We start from the raw sequence: 23470 nt of genomic DNA on the forward strand, positions 1-23470 counted from the left end.
AAGAAAAAGAAAAGAAAGTATTTATACTCCTTGAAATAGTTAAGATCTCAAAGAAAAGGAATCAAAGCTACCGGAACTTCCAGAGATGCTTTTAGGTACCTCCTGATAAAGAAGTACTTCAGAAACATACCTGTTGGAGCCATCTTTCATGTGGACTTTGGCATAAAGAACATCCACCATGCCAGGATCATCATTCATGTATTCTATCCCTGCCATCTCTACTTCCAGGGGTTTGCCCCCAGAAATGTCACTGCAAAGGAAAAAACATTAGAGTTTCATAACTTTTTAAACTAAGCAGGCTATGATACTGTGAAACATGGTTAATAACACATAGTCAAATACTACAAAAATGAAGTTGCTGGGTTTTGTTTTGTTTTTTTACTAACAACATGATTTAACTGTCTTTCTAATTCCAAAAGTGATGCATGCTCAATGAACATAAACTAGAACCACAGGTATTTCCAAAGTCACACTACATTTACCCCAATGTCAGTTTATTAACACGTCTAAAAAATGTCTAAGAAAAAGGCCAAGTGATGGCAGTTCTGACTGACAAAGACATTTACCGTGTTGCCCATCTCTCCGGTTTTACCTCGTTATCTCTACAAATTACAAATAATATTTCACTCATATAACAACAGTGAAGGTGCAAACTAGTCCCACATCTTTAAGAGAAATTTGGCAATATTTATAAAAAGACCTCAAGAATAGAAACCCTTTGCCCAAGCAATTCAATTTCTAGGAGCCAAACCTAAGGAAACAATTATGAATTCAGGTACATATCCAACCACAGCTGATAAAGGAAAATTCTTTCAGAAGAACTCCAACTGACAAATGTAGAAGTAACAATAAAATATTACCATTTTGCAACCCCTGGTGAATAGTTAACCAGTTCCATTATTTTTGCAAAGGATAGGGCTAAAAAAATTTATCTATGTACACACACACATATATATGCTTCTACATATATATATGTGTATATGTCTACATACATAAAATCTCTGAAAAAATATAATACGAAGAAATTGCTAATATTTGCTGCCTTGAGGAGATCAGGGTGCTTGAAGGGATAGCAGTAGAAAGGAAACTCTTTACTGCATATCCTTTGTATTTTTAAATTTTTGAATCATGTAGATGCATTATTCATCAAAAAATTAAAACAAAAAATATATGCAAAAGAAGCCAAACACAAAAGTGTATATAAGGAATTACTCTATGTATATGACATTAAAGAACAAGCACATTCAATCTATGGTAATAGAAATCGGAAGAGTTACTTCTGAGAGAAGTGAATTTACTGGAAAAGAGCGTGAAGGAACTTCCTACGGCGGTGGCAATGTTCTATTTTGATTTGGATAAAGTTACATGTGTGTACACATTTACTAAATTTCATCAACTATGCTTAAGATCTGTGCATTTTACTGAAAATAAATTACAACTCAAAGGAAAAATACATATATGCATACCAAAAAAGTGTGGGATTATATGTTCCAACGTGTTAATGGTAATTATCTTTAGGTGATAACAAGTGTTATCTTGTTTACCTGCAATTTTTGACTTTTCAAAGCTAATATGTATTTCTTTCTTTTTTTTTTTTTTTTTTTTTTTCTATTTCTTTGTGCCGCTCCCGCGGCATATGGAGGTTCCCAGGCTAGGGGTCTTATGGGAGCTGTAGCTGCTGGCCTATGCCAGAGCCACAGCAACGCGGGATCCGAGCCGTGTCTGCAACCTACACCACAGCTCACGGCAGCGCTGGATCCTTAACCCACTGAGCAAGGGCAGGGACCGAACCCGCAACGTCATGGTTCCTAGTCGGATTCGTTAACCACTGCGCCACGACGGGAACTCCAGTATTTCTTTATGTTAAGTAAAACCCCCCACCTTCCTGTTTTCTTCCCAGACCCCTAACAGATTTATACTTTAACAAATAAAGGCTTTTTTTTTTTTTTCTTTTGTATTTTTAGGGCCACACCTGTGGCACATGGAGGTTCCCAAGCTAGGGGTTAAATAGGAGCTACAGCTGCTGGCCTACGCCAGGGCCACAGCAATGCCAGATCCCAGCTGAGTCTGCAACCTACACCAGAGCTCATGGCAATGCCGGATCCTTAATCCACTGAGCAAGGCCAGGGATCAAACCCGAAACTTCATGGTTCCTAGTCGGATTTGTTTCCACTGCGCCACAACAGGAACTCCTAAGGTCTTTCTACATCAACCCAAAACCCAGCTAAAAGCAGCTCACCACACACCTTCTTCAAGCCCCATGATGAGCCAATACTCTGTCCATCTTTTCTACTCCTATATCCCCAGCACCTGGGATAGCACTTTACATAAAAGGGGTATTCCATAAATCTTTGATAAACACTGACTAGATGTTCCACTGTAAGAGGAGAAGCTGTGCTGGACAATTTTGAGAATGCAGACACGTCTATATTGTCACTGAATAAAACATGGTACTGGCTCAAAGATAAAAGGTTGCTAGGATTAAGCAAAATTCCAAAAAGAGCAAAACAAAAAAGGTTTCTTGATATTTAGAGGAGGCCAAAGGGAGATTCTTTATAGCCTAGGAATCCTACTGATAAGGATTCCCATAAAATATCAAGGCCATTATTAATGCATAAAATCAGAATTTTTCTAAGAAACTAAATAACTCAACTATTTTAAACAGACACTTGACTGAGAAAAGGTATGGCCTTAGTCATAAGTATCCCTGTGACCACCTCCAAGTAAGATACTCCAAAACATAAGCCAAGCTCTGAACTATTATCTGACTGAAGTCTTTAACCTCAATAAACAATCCACATCTAGTAACAGCCAAAAAAGTCAATGTGGACAGCTGCCATTTAATCCTATCAAAGTGCAGTCAACAAGGAGTTCTCTGTGGTGCAGTGGGTTAAGGATCTAATGCTGTCCCTACAGCGGCCTGGGTTGCTGCTGTGGCACCAGTTCAATCCTGGCCCAGAAACTTCCACACGCTGCAGGGATGCAACTTTTTCAGCTCGAACACCGTGTAGTTAGATCACCATCAGTTTAGTTCTCCATTAAAATGTTTTTAACTGGGTTATATTTAATGTTACACCCCCAATTCTAGGGGTCAAGACAAGAAAGAGCCATGTGAACAATGTTTTTGTATTTTCACCAAAACTCCTAAGACACTGTTCATCATGATTCTGGGTTCCTTATATTAAGAACTGCACATGTTTTTCTTGGATTGAGAACCAGGAAAGGATGCTCTCCCACAAAATTCTTATGTTCCATTTTATCAGAGAAGACCTACAAAAAACTGGTGTGTTTCTTTTTGGAATTTAGTTCAAGTATACTGGTGCTTGAAAACTACCACATTTTAATATGTGAGTATAATTTTTATCTCACCTTGGTTTTCAAATACAATTTTCTCTCCATCCCATCTTTATGGTTTCTAATCTCTCTGACTTTTAACATTTCTTTTGTATATGTGTCCTCACTCTGAACTACCTCAAACCCTTGCAATTAGATGCGGTACCAGAAACAAAACAATGAAACAGGATCCAAAGTCTGCCTTTTGAGTGGAAACAGAAACTCTTTCAACCTATCCCTAGGATTCAAGAGGGAGAATTAAACAACAGGAAAGAAATCCTATGGTTTGCTTCATAAATGCTCTTTGTCTTGGTGACCAAACTACTCCATTTAGGACCCCGGTGAGCATACTCTTCAACTGAAAGACCTCTGAGGCAATAATTAGGAACAAACATTTATTCATGGGTGTTCCTCCTCTTTTCTCTTCATTCTTGACTCTGAACTTCTAAATGGTCCACTGGGAACATTTAGGTATGAGTAGAGTGATACAGGAGCTAAGGAAAGGCTGCATATTTGTCAGACTATATGCTCAGAGCCACTGCACTGTTTGTGTTTGACATTTCACAAAGAAAAGTCACAAGGGACACATTCAGAGCTTCAGCATCTACTGAACACCATGAATAATTCATTTCAAATCTATACAGCTACATGAGCCTTTAGCCTAAGAACTGAAATCAAAGTTCTATTTCTGGTCAGGAACCATCCCTTAAACTCAAATATCACCCTCAAATTCAAAACAAATACTCAACTACACATGACTTTAAAATATCAATATAGTACCACAGTTTTAATTAAATTCCAATAGAGCCACATTTATTTAATATCTCAATTTTAAAAGCCATCACATTTTAAGCTATAGCATGTTATACACTAGTCCATTCACTTCCAATGTTTTCCGTTTTTATATTTTAACTTGCAATCTTTACATCATAAAAGGTTCAGGTTAAAAATGCCATACTTATTGATATTTTTGCTAAGCATACCAAGTACAAGGACTTAGATCAAAGATCAAGAATAAGGAGAGAAAGGAGTTCTCTTGTGGCTCAGCAGTTTAAGGATCTGGCATTGTCACTGCTGTGGCTTTGATTACATCAAGCTGTGGCATGGGTTTGATACCTGGTCTGGGAACTTCCACATGCCATGAGGGTAGCCAAAAATAAAAAGAAAAATAAGGAGGAAAAAAGTTAGATGATACATATAACACCAGGGCTTTATTCTAAGTATCTTTTTTTTTTTTTCCAAGGAGACATTTCTTTCTTTTAGGAGAACAAGGTACTTCTAGCCAATCCAAATAACCAATTTTGATTCTCATCTCCCTAGCCAATCAGGTAAATTAAGTCTGCACTATATACATTTTACACAAGTGTGTGTGTGGCAGAGGGGAAGGTGAGAGAAGAAGGTTAGGGAGGCTTGCTTTACTTACTGGTTTCAAATCTTTTTTTGAAAAGGGCATCTTCAAAAAATTTTTGCCTGCGCTGCAGATTTTTGGCAGGTAATTGTGTTCTATTTCAAAAGCTTTGCTGAATTTGAAAAACTACAATTACTGTTTTCATCTTGTCATGTCAAAAATTCTTAGAAACTATTAAGGCTGCTCTTCATTCCCTATGCACACCAAACTTGACATGCTTAAAGGGTTCAGATTTGGCATTCAGTCACAAAAGGCACCAAGAGACATAGAGGGAGGAACTTGGCTATATCCTCACAGAGCTCAGGATAAAGCTTCAGTGATTAAAATCCTTTGACCTGATTTTCATAAGGTAAAAAACCAGATACTTCTCTAAACAAATATTTTATCTATCTTTAAATTTTTTCTTAGCAGGTTCATCCTAATAGCAGCCAAAAAAAAAAAAAAAACAAATATAGCTGCTTTCAGTTTTATTTAGCAAAAAGTGATCTGGGAAGTTAAAGTATCAGAAGTGCTTTTTAAACAAGGTAAAATTGTTCCACTTTGTAAGGTAAAGCATAAAGTTTTAGTTTATGCAAGGAAAACTGTAAATATCCAGTTACAAACACCAAATTGTTTTGAATTTTAGATAAGATGCCCACCACTGAGCAAAGAACAAGACAAAGAAGTATTCTTTGCTCTTTGAGATTCAGAAAGAATAAGCAGCCGCAAACTCAATCACCTTATGGTTATGCTCAAGAAAAATATTTTTTCTTCAAAAAATATAATGGAAAAAAGAGACCTGGCACACAAATAAGACCGTGTATTACAATATCATGTACAACATGACTAGAAAAAACAATTAATCTTTTTACCTTGTCTTATGAAATAAACTAGATAACCCATTTCTATAAAGTCATGACAGAATAGTATGGGACCCATATATTACAACTGAATAAAAAATAAAAGTATTTGAGGAAGTTCCCGTTGTGGCTCAGTGATAACAATCCTAACTAGTATCCATGAGGATTCAGGTTCAATTCCTGGCCTTGCTCAGTGGGTTAAGGATCCAGCTGAGCTGTGGTATACGTCGCAGAAGCGGCTCGGATCCGGCGTTGCTGTGGCCATGGCATAGGCTGGCAGTTGCCCGATCTGACCCCTGGCCAGGTAACTTAACTTCCATATGCCACAGGTACAGCCCTAAAAAGCAAAACAAACAAACAAAAAACTATTTGAGCGATCTAATTTTCAAATTCCTCTTGTTCTGCTCAATCTTCAGTAAAAGGAGTAAAGGAAGAGGGGGAAGAGATGATCCTTTGAAACAGAGCTGTTAGGTTAGATGCATATGTAAATTAAAATCTTACAGTAAAGAGAGTCGCAACTCTGCCCTCAGAACAGCAATGTTTTCTCTGAGCCAAAAGAGACGGCTTGGACAGTTTCTGGTATCTAACTGACTCAAACAAAATTACCTGTATTAAAAAAAAGAAAAGTAAAGCCTACATTTCTGAAATACAGTGAAGACTCTCCTAGGGAATCATGTTATAATGTTTGAGTTACTACGATAAACAGACACAGTAACAGCCCACCAAAGATGCCCACACTCTCTGCGGAATTTGTAAATGTACTACCTTACAGGGCAAAGAGGCTTCTGCGGATGTGGAAGGATAAGGAATGTGAGGTGAGGAGATTATTCTGGATTATCTGGGTAGGCTCAATGAAACTGCACACTTCCTTAAAAGCAGAGAACCTGTTCCTGCAGTGGCCCGAGAGATGTCAGAACAGGCTGAGGGTCAGACAGATGCAACATTGTTCATGCTAAAGACGGAGGAAGAGGGCTACTGGCTCAGGAGTGTGGATGGCCTCTCGAAGCAGGAGTTTCAGGGCAAGGAAATGGATCCTCCCCTAGAACCTCTAGAAAGAAAGACAACCGGCCAACAACTTGATTTTAGCCCAGTGAAACCCATCAGACTTCTGCCCACACAACTATAAGATTATAAATACGTATTGTTTTAAGCCACCAAACTTGTAGTAATGTTATACACCACAGAAAATTAATACAGTAGCCTACACTCTTTCATAGGTAAGGAAGATAATTTCCTTTGTGAGAAAAGAATAGGATGTCCTCTTAAAGAACAAGATTTACCGACTAAACTAGTAAAATTTAAGGTAGTCTTTCCATACAAATTTGTAAATATATGTATGCTTTAAATCCATGTTAAACCTTTCAGACAATAATCCAATGTTAAGTGTTACAAATGGGTGAGTCAGCAAATCTTATTCCCATGCTACCCAGCTAGCTCTCTAGTCCAAAAACAAGTCTGTGATACCAGACAGAAGCCAGGACCAGGTGACTACCCTTCCCTGTTCCCATGGATTACTCACTCAATGAATTCTTCTTTACACTGCTGTAGCATCTCACAGGTCTGCTGGATCTCTTGCTCACTCAAAAGCACCAACATCCCAATAGTTAGGTGAAGCTTTTTAGGATTCTGGAAAATGGTGCTATCAACCCCGTGGTCCTGTTATCAATGGGAGAAAAACAAGAAACTCAACCCATACAAAAGTAGTGGGAGGAAAAGAATTGAGTGCAGAGACATAAACCCACACATCCACAACCAAATGGCTTTCAACTGGGTATCAGGACAATGTAACAGAGAAAGAAGAATCTTTTCAATAAATGATGTTGGGACAACTCAGTATCTACATGCAAAAAAAAATGAAAGTGAATCTGTACCTCATACTATATACAAAATCTGTATCAAAATGGAACAATAATATAAGAGCTAAAACCATAAAACTCTTAGGAGTTCCTGCTGTGGCTCAGTGGTAACGAACCTGACTAGTATCCATGAGGAAGCGGGTTCAATCCCTGGCCTCAATCAGTGGGTTAAGGATCCAGCATTGCCATGAGCTGTGGTGTAGGTCAAAGATGTAGCTCAGATTCTGTGTAGCTGTGGCTGTGGTGTAGGCCCACAGCTGCAGCTCCGATTCCACCCCTAGCCTGGGAACTTCCACATGCCATGAGTGTGGTCCTAAAAAAGGCCAAATAAATAAACAAATAAATAAAAATAAAACCATAAAACTCTTATAAGAATATGGAGTTCCCATCATGGCAGAGCAGAAACGAATCTGACTAGGAACCATGAGGTTTTGGGTTCAATCCCTGGCCTCACTCAGCGGGTTAAGGATCCAGCGTTGCCACGAGCTGTGGTGTAGGTCGCAGACACAGCTTGGATCCTGCTTTGCTGTGGCTGTGGCTGTGCCAGCAGCTGTAGTTCCAATTAGACCCCTAGCCTGGGAACCTCCAAATGCTGTGAGTGTGGACCTAAAAGGCAAAAAAAAAAAAAAAAAAAAAAAAAAGAATTCTTTATATATTCTTATACTAGTCCCACATCAGATCATGAATCCCTTTTAAAGGTAAAAGGTCTCAAATTTCACTAAACTCATTTTGCAGATGAAGACAAGAAAAAAAGTTGAGAATATTCTCCTCCAATAGGAGCAAAGCAGGAATTCTGTCTGTGAATTTTAAGTCCTTATCCTGTAATCTGATTCCTGGACTAATAGACCACCCCGAAGGCAAAAACATGTGTTTATCCAATGCAGAAAGCTAATATCCTATTCTGGGTTTGCCTAAGACTGCCTAACTTTTGCCTTGGCAACAGGAGTTAATAGATTATTCATTTTCTAAGTGTTAATGGCGCTCGAGATATTTTTACATCTGATGAAGAGTTTTGTGATTCTACACATCAACCCAAATTGCCTCATTTAATGAAAGTGATTTTAAGGAACCATCAATTTTAAATGTGTCAAAGAAGGCTAAGTGCAATGCTTATAACCCCAGCTGCTGTAACCTATTGCACAATCTGTCACTTTAGAAAGGCATGCAAGATTAAAGAGCCCCTCAAATGATATCCATTATGGACAACCCCATTCCAAACTATAGAGAACTGCTCCCAAAGTAAGAAAAGCTAATCTGTGAGCCCTTACTCTGCCCCAGGCATTTCCTACAAACTTTATATGGATAAACACCTTATGAGTGAAGTAGTATTATCCATAATTTTACAGACGAGAAAGTGAGGCACAAAGAAATAAAGCCACTTTCTCAAAGTAACAATGATAGGAAGGGATGGAGCCAAAATTTAAACCCAGATAGTCAGGCCCCAAAGCCTAATTTTTTTTTTTTTAATCCATATTACATTATCTCTTCAGGAAAAGCTGCCCAGAGGGGGCCAGAACAATGTAACCATCACACAGAGGCAAGGCCTTACATATTTCAACAAAGTTCACACAGTAAATGGGTCTCATTACCAAACTAGTCCTGAAAAATAAGACAAATCTCATAATTCCATAAAAAGAAGTTTTAATACTTTCCTTTTCTGAAATATGAGCATCAAAAGCATAATCGATAAAAGAAAAAAAAGATTAATTGAACTTGATCAAAGTTAAAAACTTGTGCTTCAAAAGACACATTAGGCAAATAAGACAAGCCACAGAGAAAAATTATTTGGGAGAAAAATATTTGCAAATAAATATCTGATGAATCTGAATGTTTTTAAAAATTTTTAAGTTCAATAATAAAGTGATATACATTCCAATTTAAAAATAAGTAGGAGTTCCCGTCATGGCTCAGTGGTTAACAAATCCAACTAGGAACCATGAGGTTTTAGGTTCGATCCCTGACCTTGCTCAGTGGGTTAACAATCCGGCATTGTCGTGAGCTGTGGTGTAGGTTACAGACGCGGCTCGGATCCCACGTTGCTGTGGCTGTGGCGTAGGCCGGTGGCTACAGCTCCAATTCAATCCCTAGCCTGGGAACCTCCATATGTCACCGGTGCGTCCCCAGAAGAGGCAAAAAGACAAAAAAAATTAAAAATAAAAAATAAGTAAAGTATTTGAATAGACATTTTACCAAAGAAAATATACTAATGGCTAATAAACACAAAAAGATGTAGAATAACACTAGTCTTTTAGGAAATGCAAATCAAAACCAAAATGAGGAGTTCCTGTTGTGGCTCAGTAATGAATCTGACTAGTATCCATGAGGACAAAGGTTTGATTCCTGGCCTCACTAAGTGGGTTAAGGATCTGGCACTGCCGTGAGCTGAGGTGTACGTTGCATCTGCAGCTCGGATCCCACGTTGCTATGGTTGTGGCATACGCTGACAGCTGCAGCTCCGATTTGACCCTTAGCCTGGGGAACCTCCATATGCTGTGGTGCAGCCCTAAAAAAGACAAAAAAAAAAAAAAAGAGATATCACTTCACACTCATTAGAATGACTATAATCAAAAAGACAGACACCTACCAAGTGTTGGTGAGGATACAAAGAAAGTGAACTGCTCATACATTGAGGGGAGGAATGTAAAATGGTGCAGCCACCTTGAAAAACAATTTAGCAATTCCTCGAAAAGTTAAACATGAATTTTCTTTTTTGTCTCTCTCTTTTTTTTTTTTTTTTTTTTTTTTGCCTTTTCTAAGGCTGCTCCCACGGCATATGGAGGTTCCCAGGCTAGGGGTGCAAACAGAGCTGTACCTGCCAGCCTACACCACAGCCACAGCAACGTGGGATCCGAGCCGCGTCTTCGACCCACAGCACAGCTCACGGCAACGCCGGATCCTTAACCCACTGAGGGAGGCCAGGGAGCGAACCTGCAACCTCATGGTTCCTAGTCGGATTTGTTAACCACTGAGCCACAACGGGAACTCCCAAACATGAATTTTCAACACAACCCAGACATTTCACTCCTAGAACTCCATTCAAGAGAAATGAAAACACAGGTCGGCATAAAGATTTGTAAGTGAATTTCACAGCGGTATTATTATGATTATTATTTTTGTCTTACGTCTTTTTTTTAGGGCTGCACCCACGGCACATGGAAGTTCCCAGGCTAGGGGTTGAATCGGAGCTGTAGCTGCCGGCCTACACCACAGCCACAGCAACGCGGGATTGGAGCCATGTCTGTGACCTACACCACAGCTCACGGCAACACTGGCTCCTTAACCCACTGAGCAGGGCCAGGGATCGAACCCGCATCCTCATGGATACTAGTAGGGTTGTTAACCACTGAGCCATGACTGGAACTCCACAGCAGTATTATTTATAGGAGTCAAAAAGTAAAAATAATCCAAATGTCCATCAACTGGTGACTTGATAAAAGTTAGCACAGTCATACAATGTAATACTATTGGGCAACATATACATGGAATAATATGAATAAACTACAAAAACAACAGGTAAGTAAAAAAAGCCAGATGCAAAAACTACATAATATATAATTCCATTAATGTAAAATACCCAGAAATGGCAGATCTATAGACTGAAAGACAAATGGTTGCCCAGGGTTATGGCTTGGACTGCAAATAGGCCTAAGAGATCTTTTTGGAATGACAGAAATGTTCTAAAACTGGATTATGGTAATGATTGCACTACTCTGTAAATTTATTAAAAATGATTGAACTGTACACTTGAAATGAGTAGGTTTTTGGTATGTAAACTGTACCTCAATAAAGCTGTTCAATATAAAAACGTGTGTATGCCTTTTCTTTTTAAGAACATCTTTGCAATCCCAAAGCAAGCTTTCACCTGTATCTCAACTTGCTGACAGCTATCCTCATGGAGTGGTTTACTTGACCTCTGATCAACTCTTATCTGACCTTTCATATATGGCAACTTCCCAAAGGTCTTTCAACCTAGAATGTTAAAAACGCCATGTATACGCAGAAATCTTTGTGGATGGTAAAGCTGGTATCGCAGATCACTGAGGCAAATACGGTTTTTGTTAATAAATTATATTGGGGCAACTGGATAGCCATTTGGAAAAAGAATAAAATTATATCCATTCCTTGCACCAACCACATGGAAGACTAATTAAAGACTGAAATGTAAAAAACCAAACTATTCAAGAAAACAACATGGGTTAATTCCTCTTTAATCTGAATAGTGAAAAAGGCTTTCAAACTAAGACTAGACATCCAGATGCAATAAGACCAATAAATTTGATTACTTAAAAGGAGAAAACTTTTACATGGCAAAAAATATAAGCAAGGTCAAAAGACAATACACTAGAATAAAATATTTACAATACATACCACAGATTAAAGGATTAATATCTCTACTATACATAGAGGGCTTTTAAAAATCAAAGGAAAATGACTAAAAATGCTATTGAGCAACAGGCAAAAGACATAAACAGACACTTCACAAAAATAAAGACATAGGAAGTTTTCTTGTGGTGCAGATGTAAGGATCCAGGAAATTCCACGTACCACAGGTGTGGCCCCCTCCCCAAAAAAATTGAAATTAAAAAAAAAAAAAGATATAAGAAGGTTCTATCGTGGCTCAGTCCAACTAATATCCATGAAGATGCAGGTTCGATCCCTGGCCTTGCTCAGTGGGTTAAGGATCTGGCGTTGTCATGAGCTGTGATATAGGTTGCAAATGCAGCTCAGATCCCATGATGCTGTGGCTGTGGCATAGGCCAGCAGCTGTAGCCCTGATTCAACCCCTAGCCTGGGAACTTCCATATGCCTTGGATGCAGCCCTAAAAAGCAAACAAACAAACAAAAAAGATATAGAAGTTCCCTGGTGGTTCAGCAGATTAAAGATCTGGCACTGCTACTGTTGTGGCTTGGATTGGTGCTGTGGCGTTGCTGTTGTGGTACAGGTTCAATCCCTGGCTCAGGAACCTCCCCATGCCAAGGGCACAGCCAAAAAAAAAAAAAAAAAAGGATGTAAAATGAGTCAAAAATATGAGATGTACAATTTCACTCATTAAGAAAAAAGAAATGCAAATTAACACTACACTGAAGACCACTTCTCATTTGTCAAACTGACAAAAATTCAAAACCCTGACAACATGCTCTATTAGAGAGGCTGTGAGGAAACAGGCACTTTCATGCATTGCTAATGGAAATGCAAATGGTACGACTCCTATGCAAGAAAATTTGACAATATCTAACAAAGCAAAAGGTATATAAGTATATTCCTTTAACCTAGTGTCATGGACTGAATTATGTCCACTCAAAATCTATATGTTGAAGTCCTAAGCCCCAATTGACTGCATTTGAAGATGGGGCCTTTAAGGATGTAATTAAGGTTAAATGAGGTCATAATCCAATAGGACTCGTGTCCTATAAAGAGGAAGAGATACCAGGAGAACATGCACACAGAGAAAAGGCCATGTGAGGGCACAGCAAAAGACAGCCATCTACAAACCAAGAAGAAAAGTTTCACCAGAAACCAACCCTACCAGCACCCGATCATGGAATTCCAGACTCCAGAACTGTGAGAAAATCAATTTCTATTGTTTGAGCTACTCAGTCTGTTGTATTCTGCTACAGCAACCCAGGCAGTTCAGTTCTCTCAGCAAACCTACTTCTAGGACTTTATTCTGAAGATAGAGCTCCAACAAAATATATGTGCACATACAGCTGTAGCACACAGTCACTACTCTAAAACACTGAAAATATCTAAATGTCCCCAAATATAGATGATTGGTTGAAAACTATGTATAAACACATGCATAAACTGATACGGAGTGATTTTTCAGGACATAATGTTAAATGAAAAAAGCAAAAGCAGAAGAACAAATGCTACCATTTGTGCACAAAAGAATGGAAAATAACAAAACATACATATACCTGCTTATGTTACAAAATGGAACACAGGGCAAACCAGAAAGTGATGAAGTTGGTTACCTGTATGGGACAAGGAGAACAAGTAGAAGGGACACAGGAATGTGTGACACCTCTGAGTATACCCTTTTGTACAGTTTTGACTTTTGGAAGCATGTTGATGCACTACATATTCAAAACAGAATAAAATCAACGAGCATGGGGAGGAATGGGGGGAAAAATCTAGCTTTGACAGCAAACTAAAAATGGATCCAACTGCATTTCGTTTTATTTTATTTTATTTTGTCTTTTTGCCTTTTCTGGGGCCGCACCAGCAGCATATGGAGGTTCCCAGGCTAGGGGGCAAATCGGAGCCACAGCTCCAGCCTACACCACAGCCACAGCAGTGTTGGATCCGAGCCGCATCTGCCACCTACACCACAGGTCATGGCAACACCGGATCCCCGACCCACTGAGCAAGGCCAGGGATCGAACCTGCAATCTCATGGTTCCCAGTCCAATTCTTTAACCACTGAGCCACAACCGGAACTGCCCCAACTGCATTTTAAATGAATATCAAATCCAAACTAGAAGGGGTTAAAAAAGGAAGAAGTGGAGTTCCCTGGTGGCTCAGCAGGTTGAGGATCTGGCATTTTCACTGCTATGGCTCGGGTTACTTCAGTGGTGAAGGTTTGATCCTGGCCCAGGAACTTCCACTTGTCACGGGTGTGGCCAAAAAAATTAAAAAATTAAAAAGGAAGAACTAATCAAGTAACTTATGAACATAATATTTGACTTTATATCTGTTTTCAATGAGAGGAATGGGAGAAGTGCAAACAAACTCTGAAATCTTTTTTTTTTTTTTTTTTTTTTTTGCTTTTTAGAGCCACACTCGTGGCATATGGAGGTTCCCAGACTAGGGGTCGAGTCGGAGCTATAGCTGCCAGCCTACACCACAGCCACAGCAACACCAGATCTGAGTCACATGTGCGACCTACATATCTCACGGCAACGCCGGATCCTTAACCCACTGGGCGAGGCCAGGGATTGAACCCGCAACTTCATGGTTCCTAGTCGGATTTGTTTCTGCTGCGCCACAATGGGAACTCCATATTCTGAATTTTAGTGGGTTTATTTCTCATAGATGTATGGGCAAACCAAATCAAAAACTATTTTAGGAGTTCCCACTGTGGCATAATGGGATCTATGGTTTCTTGGGAGCACTGGGACACAGGCTTGATCCCTGGCCCAGCACAATGGGTTAAGGATCTGGCATTGCCACAGCTATGGCTTAGGTTGCAACTGCAGTTTGACCCCTGGCGCAGGAACTTTTTTTGATCTATTATAGGACTGAGCAAATATATAAAGTAAAAGCCAGGATTCTTACTGCAGAAGGAAGGCCATAAAACTATGGAATGGGGGAAAACAAGAAAGAACCCTGTGGATGGGAATGGACTGAAATCAGAGTATCTTTGTGAACTCTTGATTTCTAAAGCATGTAATTGCATGAATATGTGCACATGTATACTCATGTATATGTATGTATGTTTTTTGTGTATAGCTGTGTCCATTAAAAGGACCTAGAAGCAAAGACACCCTGAACATACCTAGCACCAATGTTTTGGTCTCCAACACGATTTCCCACTAAAAAGAACTGTGGTTCCTTAGAGGAATGGCTGATTCAGGGCTGAGTCAGGGAAGTACAAGATAAGGAACATCTGAAACCAGAAAGTATGGAAATACAGGGAGGGAAGGGCAGCATGTCACCAACACAGGAACCAGCCTGCAGGTCCCCCCACTGGTTAAATCAGGGACAATATGAGCAGTAAAAGTATGTAATAATTTATAAACTACTGAAAAAATAAAAAAGTGTGATTCTATATCAATGATAGACATAATAAGAGAGAGTTATTTCTTAGCAGAATACTGAAGATCAACTGGTAAATACAGAGAAAACAGAGTTAGAAATTTTTAGTTTTTCAACTATCATAGCAAAGGTTAGTTCAGGTAACATCATCAAAGAATGCTAAATCTAACGGGAAATTTTGTTGAGAAGCAGAGTATTTGCATAGTCTTAAAATGACTCCCCATAGACTGCTTACTCATTAAAAGGAAAAATAATAGTAACTATACAATGAAGAAAATAATATTTTGGATAGTGTAAAAATTAACATTACCAATAAAGGGCTTCAAATCTAGATTAAGACATATCATCACTGGAGTTCCTGTCATGGCTCAGCAGTGACGAACCTGACTACTATCCATGAGCTTGATCCCTGGCCTCACTTAGTGGGTTAAGGATCTGGCGTTGTCATGAGCTGTGGCGTAGGTCGCAGACATGACTCAGATCCCATGTTGCTGCAGCTGCGGTGTAGGCCGGCAGCTACAGCTCTGATTCAACCCCTAGCCTGGGAACTTCCATATGCTTCAGGTGTGGCCCTAAAATGACAAACAACAACAACAACAACAACAACAAAAACTGTCTGGTGCTATTAAAGAGTTCTCAGTGACTGTCCAGTTTATGGACCACAAGGTTGACAGAGAAGTTTCTTTTTAAGTCAGTATCAAGAAAGACAAAGAAAGGCTGTGGAATGTTCTAGATCCAAGGAGACTAAAGAGATGTGACAATTAAATACCCAATTCTAGACTGGATCCTGTACTGGAGGGGAAAATGCTATAACAGACAAAATTAAAATATGGGTGGCAGACAAGATAAAAGTATCAGTGTTAAATTTACTGAAGTTGAGAATCATATAGCTATTATGTAAAAAAAATTCTAATTCTTAGGAAATGCATATTGAAGTATTAGAGTAAAGGGTCATCCATGACATGCAACATACTTTAAAGTAGTTCAGCACGCACAGTCAACTAATCCATGACAAAGGAGGCAAGAATTTATACAATGGAGAAAAGACAGCCCCTTCAATAAATGGTGCTGGGAAAACGGACGGCCACATGGAAAAGAATGAAAATAGAACACTCCCTAACACCATACACAAACATAAACTCAAAATGGATTACAGACCTAAATGTAAGACCAGACACTATAAAACTCTTAGAGGAAAACATAGGTCAAACACTCTCCGACATAAACCACAGCAACACTTTCTCAGATCCACCTCCTAGAGTAATGACAATAAAAACAAAAATAAATAGGACTTAATTAAACTTAAAATTTCTGCACAGCAAAGGAAACCCTAAACAAAATGAAAAGACAATCCACAGAGTGGGAGAAAATCTTTGCAAATGAAGTAACTGACAAGGGATTAATATCTCCAAAATTTATAAACACCTTCTGCAGCTCAATACCAAAAAACCAAACAACCCCATCAAAAAATGGGCAGAAGATCTAAACAGACAGTTCTCAAAGAAGACATACAGATAGCCAAAAAACATATGAAAAGATGTTCAACATCATTCATTATTAGAGAAATGCAAATCAAAAGCACTATGAGGTACCACCTTATACCAGCCAGAATAGCCACCATCAAAAAGTCTACAAATAATAAATGCTGGAGAGGTTGTGGAGAAAAAGGAACCCTATTACACTGTTGGTGGGACTGTAAATCGGTGCAACCACTGTAGAAAACTGTATGGAGATTCCTCAGAAAACTAAAAACAGAATTAGCATTTGATACAGCAATCCCACTCCTGGGCATCTATCCAGAGAAAAGCATGACACGAAAAGATACTTATACTCCAACGTTCATTGCAGCACTCTATACAATAGCCAAGACATGGAAGCAACATAAATGTCCATCCACAGAGGAGTGGATCAAGAAGATGTGGTACATATACACAACGGAATATCACCTAGCCATTAAAAGGAAAGAAATAACAGTATTTGCAGCAACATGGATGGACCTAGAAATTATCATCCTAAGTGAAGTCAGTCATACAGCAAGACACCAACATCATATGCTATCACTTACATGTGGAATCTTTAAAAAAAAGGATACAATGAACTTCTTTACAGAATAGATACTGACTCACAGACTTTGAAAAACTTATGGTTTCCAAATGAGACAGGTTGGAGGCTGGGGGGGATGCACTGGAGGTTTGGGATGGAAATGCTATAAAATTGGGCTGTGATGATCATTGTACAAATATAAATGCAATAAAATTCACTGAGTAATTTCTTTAAAAAAGTAGTTCAGAAAGGACAAAAAAGAGAGAAAATGATAAAACAAAAGAAAGTATTAACAAGTGAATCTGAGCACAGGGTACTATCTTTTGGTCTTATAACTTTTCTATGATTTTAAAAATCATTGGTATTCTACTGTTACTACAACAAATTACAACAAACTTAGTGCTTTAAAACAAATTTATTATCTAGTATCTTCTAGAAAAAAAAAAGCCCTTGAACTTTTCTTCTCTTACCTTATTTGAGAGCCTACTACCTTAGTCAACTTGAGTTCACTGCCCACAAAAATGCTGAATATTGTGAAACAAAACATAGAGAACACAAAAGAGCAAGAAATGGAACAGATGGGATACCTAAAGGTGGTATAATCTGAAGTCTCTGAGGGAATTCAGAGTCTTAAGACTTCAGTCTTTAACTATACTGGAGATTATACAGTATATATGTAACAGTACTGGATATTCTTTTAATAAATGGAGAAAACACCCTAAATTTTACCCTGCCCAATAATGCCATCTACCAAGAAAAGCCTTTCTCTTACTGAATTATCTAAATTTAACATGGAACCAAACCATCTTCAAGGCAATGGCATAAATCTCTAGAGCCACCGATTTTCTTTGCTTGGAATATATCATATTCCTACCCGCAAGCCTCTCCATTGAAGTGAATAAAAGACCAACAACAAATTCTTTACTCCAGGGGTTTAATTACAACGGGCCCTGCTCCAAGTTCACCATTACTGGGAGCTGGAGCTATTTTACTTCATTAGGTTGGCCACCCAGGCTGGCGCCTGAAAATCCTAATGGTGGTGACCTTCCACCCAGCAAGGAGAAGCAAAGGATGAGGTAAGAGGAATTCTCTAGGGCAACTCTATCTAGACGGTGGTGGAGGGGTGGGAGGAAGTGTTTCTTTTTAGCTAAGTCACATCTACCAACCTGTTTCTTTTGTTTTTGGCCACTCCCACAGCGTGCAGAAATTTCTAGGCCAGGGACTGAACTGCATCACAGCAGTGTCCTGAGTCACAGCAGTGACAATGCTGGATTCTTAACAGGCTGAGCCACCAGGGAGCTCCATGAGCCTCAGTTTCTTCATTTGCTAAATCAGCCTCATCTGAGGAAAAAAATGCATGCAAAAGCTACCTCCACAGAAAGTTTATAGGCAGGCTAAGTCCCAGTTCAGAGTTCAAAGTCAAGTTCTAGCACAGCAGCCCCAGGTGCAAGATTTTAACCCTCTCATTCAAACTGTAGCTCTGTAATTTACCAGGAATCACCACATTACCAACAAGTCCTTCACTGTTTTCACTTTTAATCCAGCCCTCAGGCTGCATGGGGGCAGAAGTGCTGGCAGTGCCATCAGAATGAACAATTACAAACAAAAAATAAAAAAAAAAAAAAACCCAAAAAAAAACCAGTGAACTCTAAAAATGTCATGCTTGGGATCTCTGGCGGCCTAGCGGTTAAGAACTGGGCATTGTCACTACTGTGGCTCGGATTTGATCCCTGGCCCAGGAATTTCCACATGCCATGGGCACAGTCAAAAAATAAAAAATAAAAATGTTATGCTTGGGGAAAAGGCCATGAGAGAGAAGTATGGATCGGTTCATTTTTTGTTTTTCCTTAAAGCCTCAGTTAGAACTCAAACCATCCTCGCCACACAGATGGAATATAATGTAGGTACCTCTGCCAGAGCTGTCAGCTAACGGAAAGGAAGCCTCTCTTCAGACTCAGTCCCCAAAGGAGATGCTCCACTACATGAGAGTTAAGAAAAGATCACCTATGAATATGATTCAAATGTGTAGCACCCAGAACGTAAATAATTTACAGCACTCTGCCTTGACAGTAAATGCTGAGAGCCAGAGAAAAATAATAATTCTCCAATTATATTCACATATATCATTTTCCAGGCATGACAAAGGCTTGGGATTTAGCTAGAAAACGCCTTTAGCGTGAAATATAGCGTCTAGGGTTCTAATTCCAACTCTGTTATAAATCAGCTATGATCAGACAAACTATCTCACTTTCTAGATCTCAGTTTCCTTCTCTGTGAGCTACGGGAGATGGCCTAGCTTACCTCTTAAGTCAAAGGTCCTATAGATTTTTTTAATGTGCTCCCACAAAACCTATAAATAATTACAAAATAGGCATTTGTGAGGGATCCACCAACTCACTCCCTGATATTCTGCAAAGAAAAAGAGGAAATAAGCACAGAAGTCTTGCCCTAGGCTCATTACATTTTCTTTCTTTTTTTATGGCCAAATCCCAGAAAATCACTCTTGGGAGGGTGACAGAAACCTCATCCACATAGGAAAGTTATTCCTGTAACACAGACTGACAGAAAGAGCATTTGGCTCTGCAACCAGAAAGGCCTAGGTTCAAATTCTAATTCTGCCACCCATTAATAGTGTGACTTGAGGCCAAGTTACTCATCACTCTGAAACTCAATTTCATCATCTCTAAGACACACATTTCCTACCCTGGGCTGTTCTGAAGCCTCTGGAATAAATACAGGCTCCCCCACCATTCTCGCTTTTTATGTGACTCTGAAACATTCTAAACAAATGCCATGTTTACTCTTCCTTTTAAAGCACCATTAACAGCAAATTAGGCTCTGCTGAGTCACTTCTATTCTTTAAGAATGTTCACAAAAACTGACTTTGATTTGAGAATCTCTACATGTTATTAATAAAATACCTTATTAAGTTGAATAAGCCTCAGAAAACAGAGTTTTAACTCTTCTAGCTTATAAATTCTATCCAGACATAATTATAAGAAAGTGGAGAGGTTCTTAAAACCAATGGACAAATAGGAGTTTCCTTGTGGTGCAGCAGGTTAAGGATCTGACATTTCACTACAGCAGCTTGGGCTGCTGCTATGTTATGGGTTCAATCCCTGACCCAGGAACTTCCACATGCTGCAAGTGCCATCAAAACAAAACAAAAAAAAAACAAAAAAAAACAAGACAAACAACAACAAAGGACAAATATTCAAGCATCAGCTTTTACACTGACCAGAAAAAAAGAACATTTTTATACATTGTCTAAATATCATCACCTATTAAAGAGGAACAAAGAGGAGTTCCCACAATGGAGCAACGGGATCAGCAGCAGTGTCTCTGCAGCGCCAGGATGCAGGTTTGAGCCCTAGCCAGGCATAAAGGGTTAAAGGATCCAGGAAACTATATCCAATCACTTGCGATAGAACACGTCAGAAGATAATAAGAGAAAAAAAGTATAAATGTATGTGTGTGTGTGTGTGTGTGTATGACTAGGTCACTTTGCTGTACAGCAGATATTAACAGAACACTGTAAATCAACTATAATAAAATCTTCTTTTGGAGTTCCTGTTGTGGCTCAGCAGTAACAAACCCGACTAGTATCCAGGAGGATGCAGGTTTGATTCCTGGCCTCACTCAGTGGGTTAAAGATCCCGAATTGCCATGAGCTTCAGCGTAAGTCACAGACATGGTTGGGATCCCAAGTTGCTGTGGCTGTGGTGTAGGCTGGCAACTGCAGCTCTGATTCAACCCCTAGCCTAGGAACTTCCATATGCCCCAAGTGTGGTCTCAAAAAGAAAAAAAAAAATTTAACTACAAAAAAAAAAAAGGAAAAAGGATCTTGTGTTGCTGCATCATAGGTTGCAACTGTAGCTCAGATATGATCCCCGGCCCCAGAACTCCATAAGCCAAGCAGCCAAAAAAGAAAAAAAAGAAAAAAAGAAAACACAAAGAACATCTCCCCTTCACTAAAGAATGCATCTCTCTTAACACTGACGAGTACAATGAATAGTTAAATCTACTTTTCTAAAAGCTTAACTATTCTTCCATAAGTTACTTATAAGCACTAGTTAGCAATCCATCTACGAATCTACATTTATTCTCAAAGACAACGATCACGCAGACATTAGTTATGAGTTAATGGTACAGCTCCTATTCAAGTCAGACCCTCCTTCTTGATGCCACACTTACCGTCATCTCCCATATGGGAGTCCCTGGAATTATTACAACAATAGCTAACACACAATACTAACTAGTGCCATGATCTGCTCTAAACATCTTAAATTTATTAACTCATTTACTCTTCATATCAACTCTAAAGTTTTCATTATCCCTACTCTAGAGAGACCCTCGAAATATCTCTGGAATATATCCCTTCCTGAATATGCTACAGAACCTAGTATTTTTTTTTCAATAGACAGTTATTAGTAGTCTCTAAGTGGTAGCTGCCTCTGGTATCTCACTCTTTAACTCTCAATCCATCCTCCACACTGCCTTTAGAATTATTTTTTCTACAATGCTAAGTTAATCATCTTAGTCCCACTTAAGTCCTTTGCCAGCTCCTGACTATCTTAGGATACATTCAAAATCCTTCATCCATACATGATCTTTTACAGTCTGGATTCCATTCACTTTTCCATCCCTAATTCCTGTCTCTTCCCTACCCTACCACTTTCCAGGACTTACTCTCCCCTGAACACAGCAGACTACAGCACCTCCATACTTTGCAAGTGCCAATTTCTCTGCCCAGAATGTTTATGCCCCCTTGCTAGTCTTCTTCAAGACTCTGTTCAAATGTCACCTCCCTCATTATGACTTTTCCAACCACTGGAGAATCTCCCCTCTGGGTACTCACTGCAGTACCTCTAATAGCACTTAACTCACAGTACTATAACTATTTCTCTAAGAATGCTACTTCCCCCCATTAGTATGGGATCCTTAATGGCAGAGTCCATTGTTAGTACAAAATACATAGCCTGGCCAATGGCAGACATTTAAAAAATAGTGAATGAATGAATAAAAGATAAACATTTATTCATAACAACATCTCCATCCAAAGGGTGCCATCTATGAATCTTGTAACATCTCCTTTTTGTACTTTCCTATCCAACATTAGAACTCAGGAGTTCATAACTTTTATTACAACCAAAGACAACTACAGACACACGCCATTTAACTGTGCTTAATTTTACAGTGCAGATACTGTGTTTTTTACAAATTGAAAGTTTGTGGCAACCCTGAATTGAGCAAGTCTATTTGGTGTCATTTTTCCAACAGCATTATTTTTAATTAAGGTATATACATTTTTTAGACATAATACTATGGCACATTTAATAGATTATAGTAAAGAGCAAAACAACCTTTATACACATTGGGAAACCAAAAAATTAATGTGACTGACTTTATTGCAATATTCACTTTGTTGCAATGGTCTGGAACCAAACCTGCAAAATCTCCAAGGTATGCCTGTATCCATCTTCATTCTAAATTTGTTCATAAGATGATTAAAAGCTCCCCTTACAATGAAAAATCCTAAATTACACACTAAAACTTTTGTATATAAATTTTCTTCTTCAGTGAATAATACTAATGGAAAAAAATAATCCTAACTAGGGGAGATGGGGCAAACCCCAGATCCATTAGCCATTTCTGTCCAGTGTCAGCCTTCACACTACAATATGAGCAGAATGATGTAGTTTTTAGTTTATAACCTATTCAGGTTCTCCAGGCAGCCTGAGAAATCCCCTGTTGCTTCAGACAAACCTATAAGGCTTCAGACTGCTCCACAAAATACAGTTTTGAATTACTGTTTTTCATTACCGAGCGCTTGCTACTGGACCCTGCTGTGAGATAAAATGGAATTATAGCAGCATTACTAGCTATAGATAGATTGAGGGATATATGGGGTTTTAATACACTTCTTGAACTTGCAGACAGTGAGACATCTTTGAATCTTAATGCAAGAGAAGAAAGTGAAAAAAATAAGGCACAGTTCATCTGCAGATCACAGAGATGAAAAATACCTTACTGCTGTCTGTGAGCGGTTAAATCCTACATTAAATACCCAGGCTTGGGAGCTGAAGCACAAGGATGATGGTGATTCTGTCTGTAGTCAAACATTTCTTACATAATTGATCAGCATAAAGGAAGGTGATTTCAGGAAACGCCATTCTGAAAGGTAAACTCACAGTTTCATTAGAGTCAAAGGTGACGTCAAGGACAAGCATGC

The 23470-nt window shown here is 38.9% G+C and overlaps 1 protein-coding gene across 22 annotated transcripts in view; it reads right to left on the minus strand.

Annotated features, from left to right (window-relative positions):
* Nucleotides 1-23470, minus strand: part of ASCC1 (activating signal cointegrator 1 complex subunit 1) — a 184240-nt gene that overhangs the window by 49641 nt on the left and 111129 nt on the right. For all 22 annotated transcript variants that reach the window (XR_014825635.1, XR_014825634.1, XM_084993030.1 and 19 more), the window contains 2 exon segments: nt 7100-7236; nt 131-250 (listed from right to left, as the gene is read on the minus strand). Coding sequence is in view for 20 of the 22 variants with exons in the window: in XM_084993030.1 (XP_084849156.1) it covers nt 131-250; nt 7100-7236 (257 nt within the window). In the remaining 2 variants the exon portion in view is untranslated.

This window comes from Sus scrofa, chromosome 14 (genome assembly GCF_054392235.1).
Source record: "Sus scrofa isolate SSC_HxYL_T2T_F1_AM1 chromosome 14, Sscrofa_HxYL_maternal_Yorkshire_Landrace_v2.0, whole genome shotgun sequence".
NCBI lineage: Eukaryota > Metazoa > Chordata > Mammalia > Artiodactyla > Suidae > Sus > Sus scrofa.